The 15,213-nt window shown below is 43.9% G+C and overlaps 1 protein-coding gene across 4 annotated transcripts in view; it reads left to right on the forward strand.

Moving 5' to 3' along the window:
* Nucleotides 1-15,213, forward strand: part of WDR25 (WD repeat domain 25) — a 111,418-nt gene that overhangs the window by 67,326 nt on the left and 28,879 nt on the right. For all 4 annotated transcript variants that reach the window (XR_014548824.1, XR_014548825.1, XM_083616552.1 and 1 more), the window contains exon 4: nucleotides 13,630-13,760. Coding sequence is in view for 2 of the 4 variants with exons in the window: in XM_083616552.1 (XP_083472678.1) it covers nucleotides 13,630-13,760 (131 nt within the window). In the remaining 2 variants the exon portion in view is untranslated. The remainder of the gene's footprint in view (nucleotides 1-13,629; nucleotides 13,761-15,213) is intronic.

The following is a 15,213-nucleotide window of genomic DNA, read 5'->3' on the forward strand; positions in this document are numbered from 1 at the left end:
CTGGGATGATTTAAAAGCACTTTCTTTGGTGCACTGCAGATTGCCTAACATTACATTACATTAGAGTTCATGAATTAAATATAAATGCATGCCCGTCATAGATTTGTTGGGTCTAGATTTAAGAGGGAAATGTAGGTTACTTAAAGGTAAAGGTAAAGGACCCCTGACAGTTAAGTCCAGTCGCGGATGACTCTGGGGTCTCGCTTTACTGGCCGAGGGAGCCTGCGTTTGTCCGCAAACAGTTTTTCCGGGTCATGTGGCCAGCATGACTAAGCCGCGAAACCAGAGCAGCGCATGGAAACGCTGTTTACCTTCCCGCTGGAGCGGTACCTATTTATCTACTTGCACTTTGACGTGCTTTCGAACTGCTAGGTTGGCAGGAGCAGGGACCGAGCTACAGGCGCTCACCCTGTCGTGGGGATTCGAACCGCTGACCTTCTGATCGGCAAGCCCTAGGCTCAGTGGTTTAGACCACAGTGCCACCCGCTTACTTACTAGGTTACTTAGAGCTTGCCTTATGACTTTGCTTCGTTTCTCCCCATTTGTATCCCACTTCAAGTGCTGCTTTAAAACAGAGAATGCCCAGATAAGTAAATTAGTCCAGAATCTGAAGAAGCCTTGTAGTTTTAATGGTGTTCAAGGTGCAGACAGAGATTTTCCTTATGTGTCCAATAATTAGGATTAAAAGTGGAGCCATCCACATCCCTTCCATTTCTAGAGGGCAAAGCCTTACTTCTTTTCCTTTAGTGGCCAGGGGCAGGGAACTTGTGGCCCTCCAGATGTTGTTGGACTAAAGTTCCCATTATCCCTGACCATTATCCCATTATCCCTGGGGCTGATGGGAGTTGTAGTTCAACAAGATATGGAGAGGCATGGGTTCCCCACCCTTCATTAAGGCACAGGGCAGCAGAACCTTCTCTGTGGTTTCCCTAGCGAATTCTGTTCAGCCACTTCATTTTTTTTAAAAAAAAAAAGATTGTATTAAAACTTCTGGAGCTGCTGCATGCAAAATGCGTGCTAAACTATTGAGTTATGGCTGCTCACTATAATTTAAATGATGATTTTAATGTGTTAACTGTTAAGTTGTGGGTGAACATATCAGACGACACAGCGATTCTTCAAACAGCTCTTGTTTATTCACAGGCCCAGAATAGAACTGGGCTGAAGGGTTCAGCCAACCTGCTTATATAGAGCACAACTACAAAGCAACAGTAACAACTTTCTGTAACTATCCAATCACTGAACGTCACTTTCAATTCCTTATTTGCATATGTGGACCTGAGTGAAAACTATCTACAGTATCCCCCTGCTGGCCCAGGGTGATAACTTCAGTACATAACATTAACAAATGGGGACTACAGCAAACTTTTGCAGTTTGTAATGCCACTGTTCAGGATTTCAACCTATCTGTTCCATTTCCTCCACCCTGTTTCTCCCCTCCCCTCAAAACAGTCAGCATTCTGTGGAAGCTAAGCATGCTCAGGTCCTCACTTCGGCTGTTTTGGGCTTCTTCCCCTCCTGCTGGGTTATTGTTTTTTAATACGTTTGTATTTCTGCAAATTTTCAAGTCCCCCCCAGACCTGCCTCTTGTTTTGTTTTTTTAATAAATGTTTATTAAGATTTTACAACACATAAAAATCAAACAAAAACATATCAACACACAAAAAAATACACACTTAATAAAAAACAAGAAAAAGAAAAAGAATCCACTTTTAAATTTCAAGGTTCTATATCCCTCTTTCCTGACCTCCTCACATCTCCCTTTTTTGTGTTCCTCTTTATTCCGTCAAATTCAGCAAATTCTAACCCTCTTTCACATCTCATTTATAATTGTGTACTCCCACTTGTTATATCTCTAATTTCCCCTCTTTTTAGACCCTTTTTTTTCATACCTCTTTTAACCATGTCCCAAATGCCATGTTACCTTTAGATCCCACATCATTTTAACATTCAAACAATTTACAGTGTTTCTGTAGATAATCCTTGAACTTTTTCCAGTCCTCTTCCATCAACTCTTCTCCCAGGTCTCGGATTCTGCCGGTCATTTCTGCCATCTCCATATAGTCTATCACTTGCATCTGCCATTCTTCCACGGTGGGCAAATCTTGTGTCTTCCAATATTTAGCGAGAAGTATTCTTGCTGCTGTTGTTGCGTACATAAAAAAATGTTCTGTATTTCTTTGGCACCAATTGGCCGACTATGCCCAAAAGGAAGGCCTCTGGTTTCTTAGGAAAGGTAAATTTAAATACCTTCTTCAGTTCATTATAGATCATTTCCCAGTAAGCCTTAACCTTTGGGCACGTCCACCAACAGACCTGCCTCTTGTGCACGGATGATACTGTTTGGACAAGGCAGTAATAAGAATTTGCAAGGTGGCCTCTATTATTATTAAAATACTTTCTGTCACTGCACATCACAGGAAACACTGCTTAGCCTACATTGGAAATCGGTCGTGTTCCATTGCTTCTGTAATTCTGGGAAGAACTATACCTTTGGGAAGAAAAGGGATTTTTATTGTGTAAAATGTGAAGAAATGTGATGGTAGTTACTCAAGCAGCCCGCATCTGGAGAAAAGCTATAAATCATCAACTAGAACATTAGGTGCACGTTAAAAGTTTAAACAGTTTTTAATAATGTAGACAGATCTGCTGTGGAGTTGCCAACATATAAATGAGACCAGGACCTGACTTTGTACTAAGTAATTTTACTAAGAGTAGGGCTGGGGAAACTGTCGTGAAAGGGCAGTGCTCTGAGGAAGGGGAAGAGGATCCCAGAAAGGGGTGTAGCCATGATTGGTATACACCAGGACAGCTGAAGCTGGGGAAGGGGAGGTGGGGACTTAGGACAGGGGCCAGCAAACTTTTTCAGCAGGGGGCCAGTCCACTGTCCCTCAGACCATTTGGGGGGCCAGACAATATTTTGGAAAAAAAATGAACAAATTCCTATGCCACACAAATAACCCAGATATGCTTTTTAAATAAAAGGACACATTCTACTCATGTAAAAACACCAGGCAGGCCCCACAAATAACCCAGAGATGCATTTTAAATAAAAGCACACATTCTACTCATGTAAAAACACCAGGCAGGCCCCACAAATAACCCAGAGATGCTTTTTAAATAAAACAACACATTCTACTCATGTAAAAACACGCTGATTCCCGGACTGTCTGTGGGTCAGACTGAGAAGGCGATTGGGCTGGATCCGGCCCCCTGGCCTTAGTTTGCCTACCCATGACTTAGTAGGTACTTAGCAGGTATCAGAGGATGTTGAAGGGGCAGCTGACAATTCATGAGAGCCGGGGGACACATCTCCAGAACCAGAGGTACCCGCTCTCCGTGAACATGACAGACTCTGAGGCTCTGTGAACAGTGAGAAGTGCTCTTATGAGACTGAGACAGGTGAGACAACACAGCCCAGCTGACTAGCTGAGCAGCTGAAGATCAAGGGACTCCTTGGGTCAAATGCTTCATGTGGGAGAGAGACACAGCTGCTCAGCTGGAGCAAGCTCAGGTGTGTCAAATAAGATTGGGAGGAGTAAAAAGAGAAGCAAGGCAGAGACTCTGGGTCTGCTCAACTTTCACCATTGATGGACCACAGCGTGGCTGTTTTGGGAGCTGCACCAGGTTGCGATTTCAGAACTGCTTTTCCAATAAGTTTTTTCTTGGAGATTCTAGTCTGTTTTGGTGGAATATTGAGGTTCGGTGGTTGTTCGAGATGTAATTACTGCAGAATAAAAAGGTGTGATTGTATGGGTGCTTCCTTAACTACCCAAGGAATCCCCAGGCATGTTAAGAAAAGACAGGGAAGAGTATTTTTGGGAAGCGTTAGCTCGTTGCCATAAGTTGGGAAACGCTTCTTACATCCCCCCTCCCCTCCACAGGCATAGATTTATAGAAAAACAAGGTTTTCTTATGCATAACGCAACCCCGTGTGTGTTGTTCATCAGGATATAAAAGGGAATGGAAATTGTGAAAATGCATTTGGTTTCACACCTTGGAGTGAACTGTTTATTAACATCATTAATTTGATAAGTATAATGGCAATGAACAGGAGATAAAATTCAAATCCTTGTAGCTGAATTTCCTGTGGCATTAATTTACGGCCCTGGAAAGGTTGTTTACAAAGACGATTGGTATTAAGCCACAGGATTCTGTGAAGATTACCACATACAATTAAATTTAGAAAAGAGTGTCTCCATGGGAACAGCCAGTGCCTTACTTGAGAGGATATGCAAATCCTTATTTGCTTTGAGAGTAAAATTCTGTCTCCCTCCCCTATCCAAAATCAGCAACAAAATATATTTTAATCTATTGAGGTTTCGCCAACAAAATGTATTGCGTGTTGTGCTGTTTTCTCAAAGCCCTAACAGTTGGAGAAAAGGCGACCGGGGCATTCATTCTAACGAGAGGGCTTTCTGACTCTTATGGGAGACATTGCTGAGATGCGTTCAGTGGTTTGCTTCATGATCATTTGTATAATTCACCCAATTTAATCATTCCAGCTGGGCAGCATTTTCCTGAACTGCATTAACACAATGGATGGCAGACTTAAACCAATAATTTCCAAACTTGGGTTTCCAGCTGTTTCTGGACTACAATTCCCACGATCCCTGACCTCTGGTCCTGCTAGCTAGGGATGATGGGAATCATAGTCCAAAAACAGCAAGTTTGGCAAACTGGACTAAAGTATTGCCCAAGGGCAACATGAACTGCTAAACCACCGTCTATGTTACACTTCCTTTGTTTCATTTGAATGCGTTCTGGTGAAAGGACAAGTAGAAATTCAGAGCTGATCATTTGTCTAATGCAGCCTCGGCCAACCTGATGCATAGCTGTCAACTTACAGATTTGAAAATAAGGGGCCAGCAGCCTCGAAAATAAGGGCTCAGCAGCCAAAATAAGGGATCAACAATTACTTTGATAAAATACATATTTTGTTGCGTGCAAATGGCTTTAGATACCTATTAGGTCCATAAATTACCATATAGCATATATTCAACACAAAAAAACAGCAACAATTTGTTGTTGACAAAGGACAGCTGGACATAGAAAGGGCCCCATTACCTTCAGTAGCTTATTTAAGGGACATCATCAATAAGGGACAGCAGTGGGACATGGCGCTGAGATAAGGGACTGTCCCGCCAAATAAGGGACGCTCGACAGCTATGACCTGATGCCCTGTAGTTGCTTTGAACTACAGCTCTGGTCAGCCCCAGTTAGCAAAGGCTGACTTATTCCCAACTCCCATCAAACATAAAGCTCCTGTTTTTTCCATGCTCATTCTCCTTTATCTCTGCTGAGCGGCGCTGCTCTGTTCTGCTCCCCTTTACTTTGCATGCTTTTTTCTGCAGTATCTTTTGCCACGCATGCTGCCTCTCTAGCTGCCAAATCTCTTCCAGTTTGAGAATTCTTCTACATGAAGGAACAGAACTAAGTTCTGCTGCTTTCCTACTTCCTCTCCCTCCCCACTCAGTTCTTCCAGGCTAATGACTTTTTTTGAGAGATAAATTCTCCAGGGTGTCCCATTACAGATTATCTCATTTTCATATTAAACTGCATTTTTGTTGTTGTTGCTGCTAGGGAAATGATCCCACCCACCCTACCAAAGTAGCCTCATAACTGCAGTTTTGGATGCAATGCAGATGCAAGTGCCACGACTGCTCATTGGATGGTGGCTGTGATATCATCAAGGGAAAGGGATACATTTTCTCACCCTATACCTCTGCTAATTTCTGAATTTAATTTTTAATTTTTCAAATTGTTTCTTTATTTAAAAAAATCTCCAGTAATTGAGCCACAACTCCATGGTAGAGCATCTGCTTCCCATACTGAAAGTCTCAGGTTCAGTTCCAGACAAAGCTTGGAGAAGACCCTTAATTAAAATCCTGGACAGCTGCTGGCAGTCAGTGTAGACAATTCTGAGTTCTAGAAGGGCCAGTGATCTGACTCAGCATGAAGCAATTTTCTATTTTCCCATACTGCCCACTGGCCATAATAATTTCCTTTAAGGGCAAAACGATGATTGCTTAATAATAATAATAATAATATTTTTTTATTTATACCCCGCCCTCCCCAGCCAAGGCCGGGCTCAGAGCGGCTTACAAGCAATAATAAAAAACAAGATGAATGATTACAACTTAAAAACAAAAATAAAATACAACATTAAAATAATGGAACATTAAAATATTAAAATGTAGCCTCATCGCAGGAGGAGAAGGAAAAGAAAAAAGAAAGAGAGGGAGGGAGGGAATCAAATTGGCTCCAAGCCAAAGGCCAGGCGGAACAACTCTGTCTTACAGGCCCTGCGGAAAGAAATCAGATCCTGCAGGGCCCTGGTCTCATGAGGCAGGGCGTTCCACCAGGCCGGAGCCAGAGTTGAAAAGGCCCTGGCTCTGGTTGAGGCCAATCTAACTTCCTTAGGGCCTGGGACCACTAGAGTGTTGTTATTTATGGACCTTGAGGCTCTCCGTGGGGCATACCAGGAGAGGCGGTCCCATAGGTACGAGGGTCCTAGGCCGTGAAGGGCTTTAAAGGTCAAAAGCAGCACCTTAAATCTGACCCTGTACTCCACCGGGAGCCAGTGCAGCTTGAAAAGCACTGGGTGAATATGCTCCCATGGCAGAGACCCCGTGAGGAGCCTCGCTGCAGCATTCTGTACCCGCCGGAGTTTCTGGGACAGCTTCAAGGGCAGCCCCGCGTAGAGCGAATTACAGTAGTCAAGCCTGGAGATGACCGTTGCATGGATCACTGTGGCCAGGTCGGGGCGGGAAAGGTAAGGGACCAACTGCTTGATGCGGCGAAGGTGGAAAAATGTCACCTTGGCTGTTGCTGTAACTTGCGCCTCCATGGAAAGGGAGGCGTCAAGGATTACACCCAAACTCTTAACGGAAGGCAATGGCACTAATTGGGCCCCCGCAAGAGAAGGGAGTTGGTCCCTCATCCCCATGCCATCCCGACCTAGCCATAGGACCTCTGTCTTCGAAGGATTTAGTTTTTATCGGCTCCCACGAAACCATCCAGCCACAGCTTTCAAGCATCTGGTCAGTGTGTTCGGGGCCGAGTCGGTGTGGCCATCCATCAGCAGATAGAGCTGAGTGTCATCAGCATATTGGTGACAGCCCAGCCCAAAGCTCCGGATAATCTGGGCAAGGGGGCGCATAAAGATGTTAAAAAGCATCGGGGAGAGAATTGCGCCCTGCGGCACTCCACACACCAAGGAGTGGCGCGACGACATTTCCCTCCCTAGTGCCACCCTCTGTCCCCGACCAGAGATAAAAGAGCACAGCCAGTTACGGGCTATGCCCTGTATCCCCACGTCTGCGAGGCGGTGGTCCAGAAGATCATGATCGACCATGTCAAAGGCTGCTGACAAATCTAAAAGGATCAGCAGTCCTGACCCGCCTCGATCCAGTTGTCTACGGAGATCATCTGTTAGGGCAACCAGAGCCATCTCTGTCCCAAAACCAGGACGGAAACCGGACTGAAATGGATCTAATGCCGATGTTTCCTCCAGAAACCTACCAAGCTGTTCAGCAACCGCTCTCTCAATTACCTTACCCAGGTATGGAAGATTTGAAACTGGGCGGTAATTGGATAGGTCTAAGGGATCTAATGAAGTTTTCTTTAAGAGTGGACACACCACTGCTTCCTTCAGTTCCCCTGGGAATGTCCCCGTGTCAAGGGACAAATTGATAATGAAGTTTTCTTTAAGAGTGGACACACCACTGCTTCCTTCAGTTCCCCTGGGAATGTCCCCGTGTCAAGGGACAAATTGATAATTTGTCAAATAGACTAACCTCAAAATGTGTCTAGCTGTATGGTTTATAAGCATTCGTTGTCTTGTTCTTCAGTTTAAAAAGGATTACTGCAGCAATTTCTAATAGATTTCATGTAACAGAGCAACAGAACAGCATAAAGTTAACAGAGTCTGTTTTGTGAAGAAAATGAGGATATAAATGTTCAAAACAAATAAGCAAAATTCAGAGCTAAAATGACTGGAAACAAGCTCTAAGTTTGGTTCCAGGCGAGCCTAATTGGGGAGAGAATTCCAGGACCAGAGTATCATAGCTGAGAAGACCCCATCCTGTTACCCCCTGCCTCAGTTCTAGTGGTAGTTGTGACCCAGAGAAGGGCGTTTGAAGATGGTCTTGATGTGCCAGCAGGTTTGCGCAGGGAAAGGTAGTCCTTGAGAACCTGGACCCCAACTTTTTAAGGGCCTTCTGTTTTAAGATCAAGTGGGTTTACAAATGGACCCATTTGTTCTATTGTCTGGGGCCAGTCATTATCCCAGCTGTTGTATTTTGAACCATCTGTACATCCCAGACAAAGTCAGCCCCAAGTTCAACATACATGCAGTCGAAAACAACCACATATATCTTCCCTCCATTTCCCTCATATTCCTCTGTTTCCCTTGAATTTCAGATTGTAAGCTCCTTGGGACAGGGACTTGTCTCGTATTCTCTAAAACTGCATGCATCCCAATGGTTAATGCAGTTAATGGGTTAATTCTCCATGAGTCAGCTGAGACGACTCATTCCCCACAATGCATCTGCTCTCTTAGGGCTCTCTTATCTGTGTTATTGGGCAGATTTGGCAAGTAACTGTATAAAAGGGCTCAAGTTACAGCATATTGTGAGGAATATTGTGAGGTAGGAGATTGCAGGAAATGTTGCAGGCTATGTGTTGGAATTCTGGATTCAAGCGAAGACTTTTTGAAAATATGGTTTGTGAAAGAAGAAAGAAAGAACTCAGAGAACTCTATCAGTTGCAGGACTTTGCAAGCAACTGAACTAAGGATTTGGTTATGGACTTTAACAGAGCAAGGACTTTGAAGCAAAGAACCCTCTATGGGTTCAGAGAAAGAAGACTACTTGTAACATGTGTAGTGTTGGGATACTGCCAGGGAGATAGAGTCCATCTGAGCCCCAAGCTCGGATGCCGGACGATCCATCGACCTCCCGTAGTCAGGCAATATCAGCAATTCAGCGACACTAAGCCTCTGGCTTAGAGCACACTCTTTCAGCAGAATTCACACAACTGAAGTTGCACAGCATGAGAGCAGAACTGCATATTTACAGTTTATTAGGCATTGGTCAGAACAAAGAAATCATGACCGTCTCCTCCGACTGCTCAGGCAAGACAGACAAAATCGAAAGGAACATATAGCATAAACATCCTGTGAGACAGGAACTTACGCAGGGTGTTATACAAACATCCTGCTCCCTTTTAAGGTGGAACGGAAATATCCTAACATCCTCCCCCTTTCCGTGTAACCTGTAGTACCTGTGGTTCAACCCAATTGCAACCTTTGTACGTAAACCTTAAGTTGTTCTCTGTTAACAACCTTAGACAACAGATCAGCAGGAATTTCATTTCCTGGCATGTAGGACACCTGAATAAGTCCTTTCTGAATACACTCTCTTGCACGATGTAGCTTAATCTGCAAGTACTTGGTCCTTTGCTTGCAACTCTCCGAGTTCAGCAAAGCCAAACAAGATCTATTGTCTTGATACACTTGTATAGGACATTTCACAGAAACCCCAATGTCCTTAAACAGTTGCATCAACCATTCACAATCCATGAGTGAAAATGACAGAGCATTGAGTTCTGCTTCACAGGAACTTAGGCTAACTGTCGTCTGCTTTTTGCACAACCAGTCAAACAGGCAGTGGTTGTACATGTAGCATACTCCAGAAGTGCTTGTACCATCCGTGGTGTCACTTCCAAAACTTGCATCTGCAAAGATTTCAAGACCTCCAGTCTTCTGACTGGTGAACCTCAGCCTGTAGTGCATAGTCCCTTTCAAATACCGGGCTATGCGCTTCAGAGCTTTCCAATCCTGAACAGTAGGATTGTTAGCATGTCTGCTAAGCAGGTTAGTGCTTACAGCAATATCAGGTCTTGAACATCTAGCAATGAAATTCAACTTGCCTAGAATGCATCTGTACAGCGTTGTGTCAGAAAACGCTTCAGCAGTACTGTCTACCTGGTAACCTGTCACCATCGGTGTGTCTGCTGGGTTTGCATCAACCAAATTCAACCTGGTTAATACATCAGCAATTTTCTGTGTTTGGTGTACCAGAAAATTACCTGCTTGGTCCCTCTCCACCTGCAGAGAAAGATAGTTGGATACCTCACCAAGATCCTTCATGTCAAAGTGCTCCTTCAGCTGAGCTAGGGTGCTTTGGTAGAAAGCCTGATTCTTCCAAAACATCAGAAGATCATCAACAAAACATAAACAATACAGTTTGTTTTGCCCCTCCTCCTTGACAAACACACACGGATCAGCTTTGCCCTGGTGAAAACCTAGAGAAAGCAACGTTTCAGTGAGTTTTGTGTTCCAACACCTGGCACTCTGCTTGAGACCATACAAGGATTTCCGCAGTTTACAGACCATTCCCTTCTGTATCTGCATCCCATCAGGTGGAAGCATGTACAGCTGCTCGTTCAAAATCCCGTACAAAAAAGCTGTATTAATGTCATGATGGGAAACATGCAGTTTCTCCTCCGCAGCGATCTTGAGCATCAGTCGAATGCTCTCATATTTGACCGTGGGTGAGTAGGTCTCGTGGTAATCCTGCCCTGGTACCTGTGAAAAACCTCTGGCAACCAATCTGGCTTTATGTCTGACAACCTTGCCATTCTGGTCTGTCTTGGCCTTGAAGACCCATTTGCTGCCAACCAGTCTCATCCCTGGGACTACCGGTACCAGCTCCCAAGTTTGGTTCCTGTTCAAGGAATCAACTTCAGCCTTCATGGCATTTAGCCAAGGCTCAGCATCTTTAGAGGTTAACTCCTGGACCTCTTTGAAGCTTGAAGGTTCCCACACCTTCTCTGAGCTACTAAGAACAGCAGTTGCTGTCTTAGCAAACTCATCAGCAAATCTCTTTGGAGGTTTGCCTTTGGTCGCCCTTTCAGACCTGCGAACCAGACGCAAGTCTTCTGGACTCATCTCCTCCTTCTTAGGAGAAAAGTGACCAATGGTGAACAGTGGTTCTTCCAGTTCATTGTCAGACGCATCAGATGGTCTGACTGAGGCCTTTGCGCTCTTGTAGTCTGCTGTGTCATCACTGTCACTGACAGCAGCAGCAGCGCCGCCCACTGAACTGGAATCCGAACTCTGATCATCATCATCATCATCATCACCATCCTCAGTTTCCTCAGCTTTCTCAGCATGATCTGCTTTCTTCACATCACCTTCATCCTCCTCTGGGTAACTCTGGAAAATTCCCACATTTCCCCCCCACTTAGGATTGTACTCAACACTCCTTGTGAACTTTATGGATTTAGAGTTAGTCATCCATACTCTGTATGCACCTTTTTCGTACCCCATGAACAAACCATGTGCCCCACGCTTCCCAAGCTTGTTGCTTTGTGGGGTGTGTACCCACATGTCAGAACCAAAGATTCTCATGTGTTTGACATTAGGCTGCTTACCAAACATTTTCTCATAGGGAGTGCAGCCAATAGGTGATGACAGTCTGCGGTTAACAGTATAAACAAAATTCGAGAGAGCTTCCGCCCAAAACTTCTCAGGGAGGTTGGCATCATGCAACAAGGTTTTTATTCCTTGCAGCAACGTTTGATTTGCTCTCTCCGCAAGCCCATTCATCCATGGCGATCTAGGCGTTGACAAGTCATGCTGGATTCCCTTCTCAGTCAGGAAAGCTTCAAACTGCTGAGAAGTGAACTCCCCGCCCCGATCAGTAAACAGACAGCCAATACGTTTACCATGAGCATTCTCCAACCAAGCACAGAATGCCTTGAACTTAGGAAATGCTTGCGATTTCTGCTCGAGCATAAACACATGAATGTACCTGGAAAAAGAATCAATTAGAACCATGAAGTACCTTGCTCCTCCCAAAGAGGGCGCTAGAGGGCCTACCAGGTCTGCGTGAACTAGCTGGTAGGGTTTGGAAGCCTGCCTGCTAGACTCCTTGCCTTTTGGAGCAACCTTCACCTTGTTCTCTGCACAAGATACACACTTCATGTGAAATTTACAAGGTTTGATGTCCAAACCTTCAACCAACTCAGGCATCTTGGCTAGCGCTTGCCAAGAGAGGTGACAAAATCTTCGATGTGCATCATGAATGCAACCTGCATGAAGAACCTTGTTAGTTTGTGCAACACAACAAGTATCAGCATTAGATATAACAGGAACATCATCATAAGTTAGACAGAACAAACCATCCAACAACTTTGCATGCAAAATGTCCTCTTTGCCTTTTCTGATGACACAGACAGTCCTCTTGAAGGTAATTTCAAAACCACGCCCATTGAGCTGTGGGACACTAAGCAAATTGTCCGCAGCTCCTGGAACAAAAAGTACATCTCTGATGGTAGTATGCAAACTTGCAAGTTTCACAGTCCCAACTCCTGTAGCTTGCAAAGTCCTTCCATCAGCCAGCTGGACCTCTCCATCTTGAGGTGTGAAGGAGACAAACAGATGGCGGTCTTTGGTGAGATGGCGCGTGCAACCTGAGTCAACAATAAACCTGGCCTTCCCCTTCGAAGCAGATTTGCTGGCAAACAAAACCTTGTTTTCCACCAGCGTGGGCTTTTGCAGCTTGCCCCCCTGCTCCTGGCCATCAGACTTGCCTTTAGCCTTTGGTGAAGCTGTGCCAGCAAACAAAGCCTTGTTTTCCACTGGCGTGGGCTTTTGCAACTTGCCCAGGTCTGATAGTTGTGGCCATTTAGCTTTAGTGGACACGGAGCAGCTTCAGAGGATTGTAAAAGATCCATCTCAGCTATTTGCTTCAGCCGTGAGCCTTTTAAGACGTCTTATCTCGGCAGCTCATAAATCACGATGCCTCTGGCTCGGCTCCCAGGCCAATTAGTTTAGCCGGACATCAAAGAGGCTGCCGCGGCAACAGAAAAGCCTCTGCTTTCGCTTTTCCCACACATACCTTTCAGCAGTCTGTCGCTGTCTTACTCTCCTGTAAGTGCCGTGAATCTGGGCCCGAAACCAGTTGTTGGGATACTGCCAGGGAGATAGAGTCCATCTGAGCCCCAAGCTCGGATGCCGGACGATCCATCGACCTCCCGTAGTCAGGCAATATCAGCAATTCAGCGACACTAAGCCTCTGGCTTAGAGCACACTCTTTCAGCAGAATTCACACAACTGAAGTTGCACAGCATGAGAGCAGAACTGCATATTTACAGTTTATTAGGCATTGGTCAGAACAAAGAAATCATGACCGTCTCCTCCGACTGCTCAGGCAAGACAGACAAAATCGAAAGGAACATATAGCATAAACATCCTGTGAGACAGGAACTTACGCAGGGTGTTATACAAACATCCTGCTCCCTTTTAAGGTGGAACGGAAATATCCTAACATCTAGATAGTGTGTAGATAGTATGTATAGTAGTGTATGTTGGTGTTGGCCTAGTAAAGACAACTGTCTTAAACACTTGACTCAGCTTCTGCAGTGCATTTATCCCAACCCTCCCCCCCCCAACATGGTGCTATATAGACAATGCCAACTTTCTGATGGCATTCAGGAAAAAGTCAAAGAATTTTCATTGAGCATTACTACCACATATAGTTCTGAAATAAAATTGTGAAACTGTAAATCCTTACTTCCAAAAAAAGTAACCTTCATTCTTCTTTTCTGTCACTATTTTAGGAGCACAGACTCTTAGCAGTAGGACTGACTTTCGAATTAGCACCTTGAAGTTTCACCCTCTTGATCCGAATGTTTGTATCTGTGGAGGATTCAGTCCAGAGGTTAAGGCCTGGGATATCAGGTCTTCCAAGGTAAAAATAAAATTAAGTAAAAAATTGCTTGTATTTGCTTTTGATAAGCATCCTAGGAAGGGAAGATGCATGTGGATAGGTAATGATGCTGTTCTGGAATGGATAATTGTCATTTTCCGTTGAAGCAGCATGGGAACACAATTTTATTTTTTTTAATTTTTTTATAATAATATTTATTAAAATTTCAGAGGAAATACAAAAATATTTAAAAAAAGAAAAAAAAGAAGAAAAAAAGAAGACAAAAAGATACAAAATACAGAAAAATAAAAATAGTTAAAAACAAATCAGTCATTCCATATCCTATCTTTCATCTGCCTATTTCCCTGACTTCCTCACACCTCCCTTTTTTTGTATCCTGATTCAGTCATTGTTTCAGCAAATCCTTTCTATATTTTATCTTAGAACCAATTAATTAACTCTATACATACTATCCATCTTTCACCATATTCTGATGTTCAATTTACCTTACTTTATTTAACCTTATCTTACCATAAAATACCTTAACCTTATCTTAGCATAAAATACCGTAAAATACCTTAAAACTTAAAAACTTAATACTTATTTATCCTTATATCATTTCTGCTAAAGCCAGACAATTTCATTCCAACATTCTCCCTAATATTCATTAATTTTACACTAATTCCCAAAATAAAAATTTTTCTTTATAGACTCTTCCAGTTTTCATCCAACGTCCCTTCTTCCTGGTCTCGGGTTGTGTCAGTCCTTATTATCCAATTCCGTCTAGTCCATCAACCTGGTAGTCTGATATCCGAGGCTCTTAAGTCTCTTCCATGCCCCTTCTGCAGATCTTTTTCTTCTTGTTTATGCTTGCACTTTTCCTTATCTTTTGTTGGTCTCTTTCTTAGTTTCTTTCCTTTCTCCTTAGGGAGTAGGTCTCCGGGGAATTTCCATCCATACTCATGTCCATCTCCCCACATCAAACCAGCCCATTCCCCACAGTCCCACTCCCCACAGTCATCAATATAATCCAAAAGATCTTTAACAGCATATTTCAAAATCTCTCCAAAGTTGAGATCCTCCTCAGCTCCAGATTCCTTCAGGCCTAATTCAGGTTCATTCTTCCAAAACAGCGGCTTATACTCCTGCAGGGCCTCGGGTCTCACCATTTGTGTTGCTTGAGGTAGCACTGTAGCTTCCTCCATTATTATCTGCCCTTGCATTTGCCCAGTCGAACCAGTTTCCTGGATTGGTCCCTGTATAATTTCTATGTCAATATTCCCTATTTGTCCACATTCACTAGTTGCAACAGTCATCAAATCCAACTTCTCATTCATCAAATCCACCTTCTCATGCAACTGCTCCAGCAAAGCACTTGTCTTGCAAAAAGCAAGCACCAGGACTTCTTCCAAACACATTTTTATTCAAGGTCACAGTCTGGTCCCACGATGTTAATCTCGCAGCTGTGAAATCCCCAAGTAAACTGCAGCAACAA

Source organism: Podarcis filfolensis, assembly GCF_964270895.1.
Source record: "Podarcis filfolensis genome assembly, chromosome: 1".
Taxonomy (NCBI): domain Eukaryota; kingdom Metazoa; phylum Chordata; class Lepidosauria; order Squamata; family Lacertidae; genus Podarcis; species Podarcis filfolensis.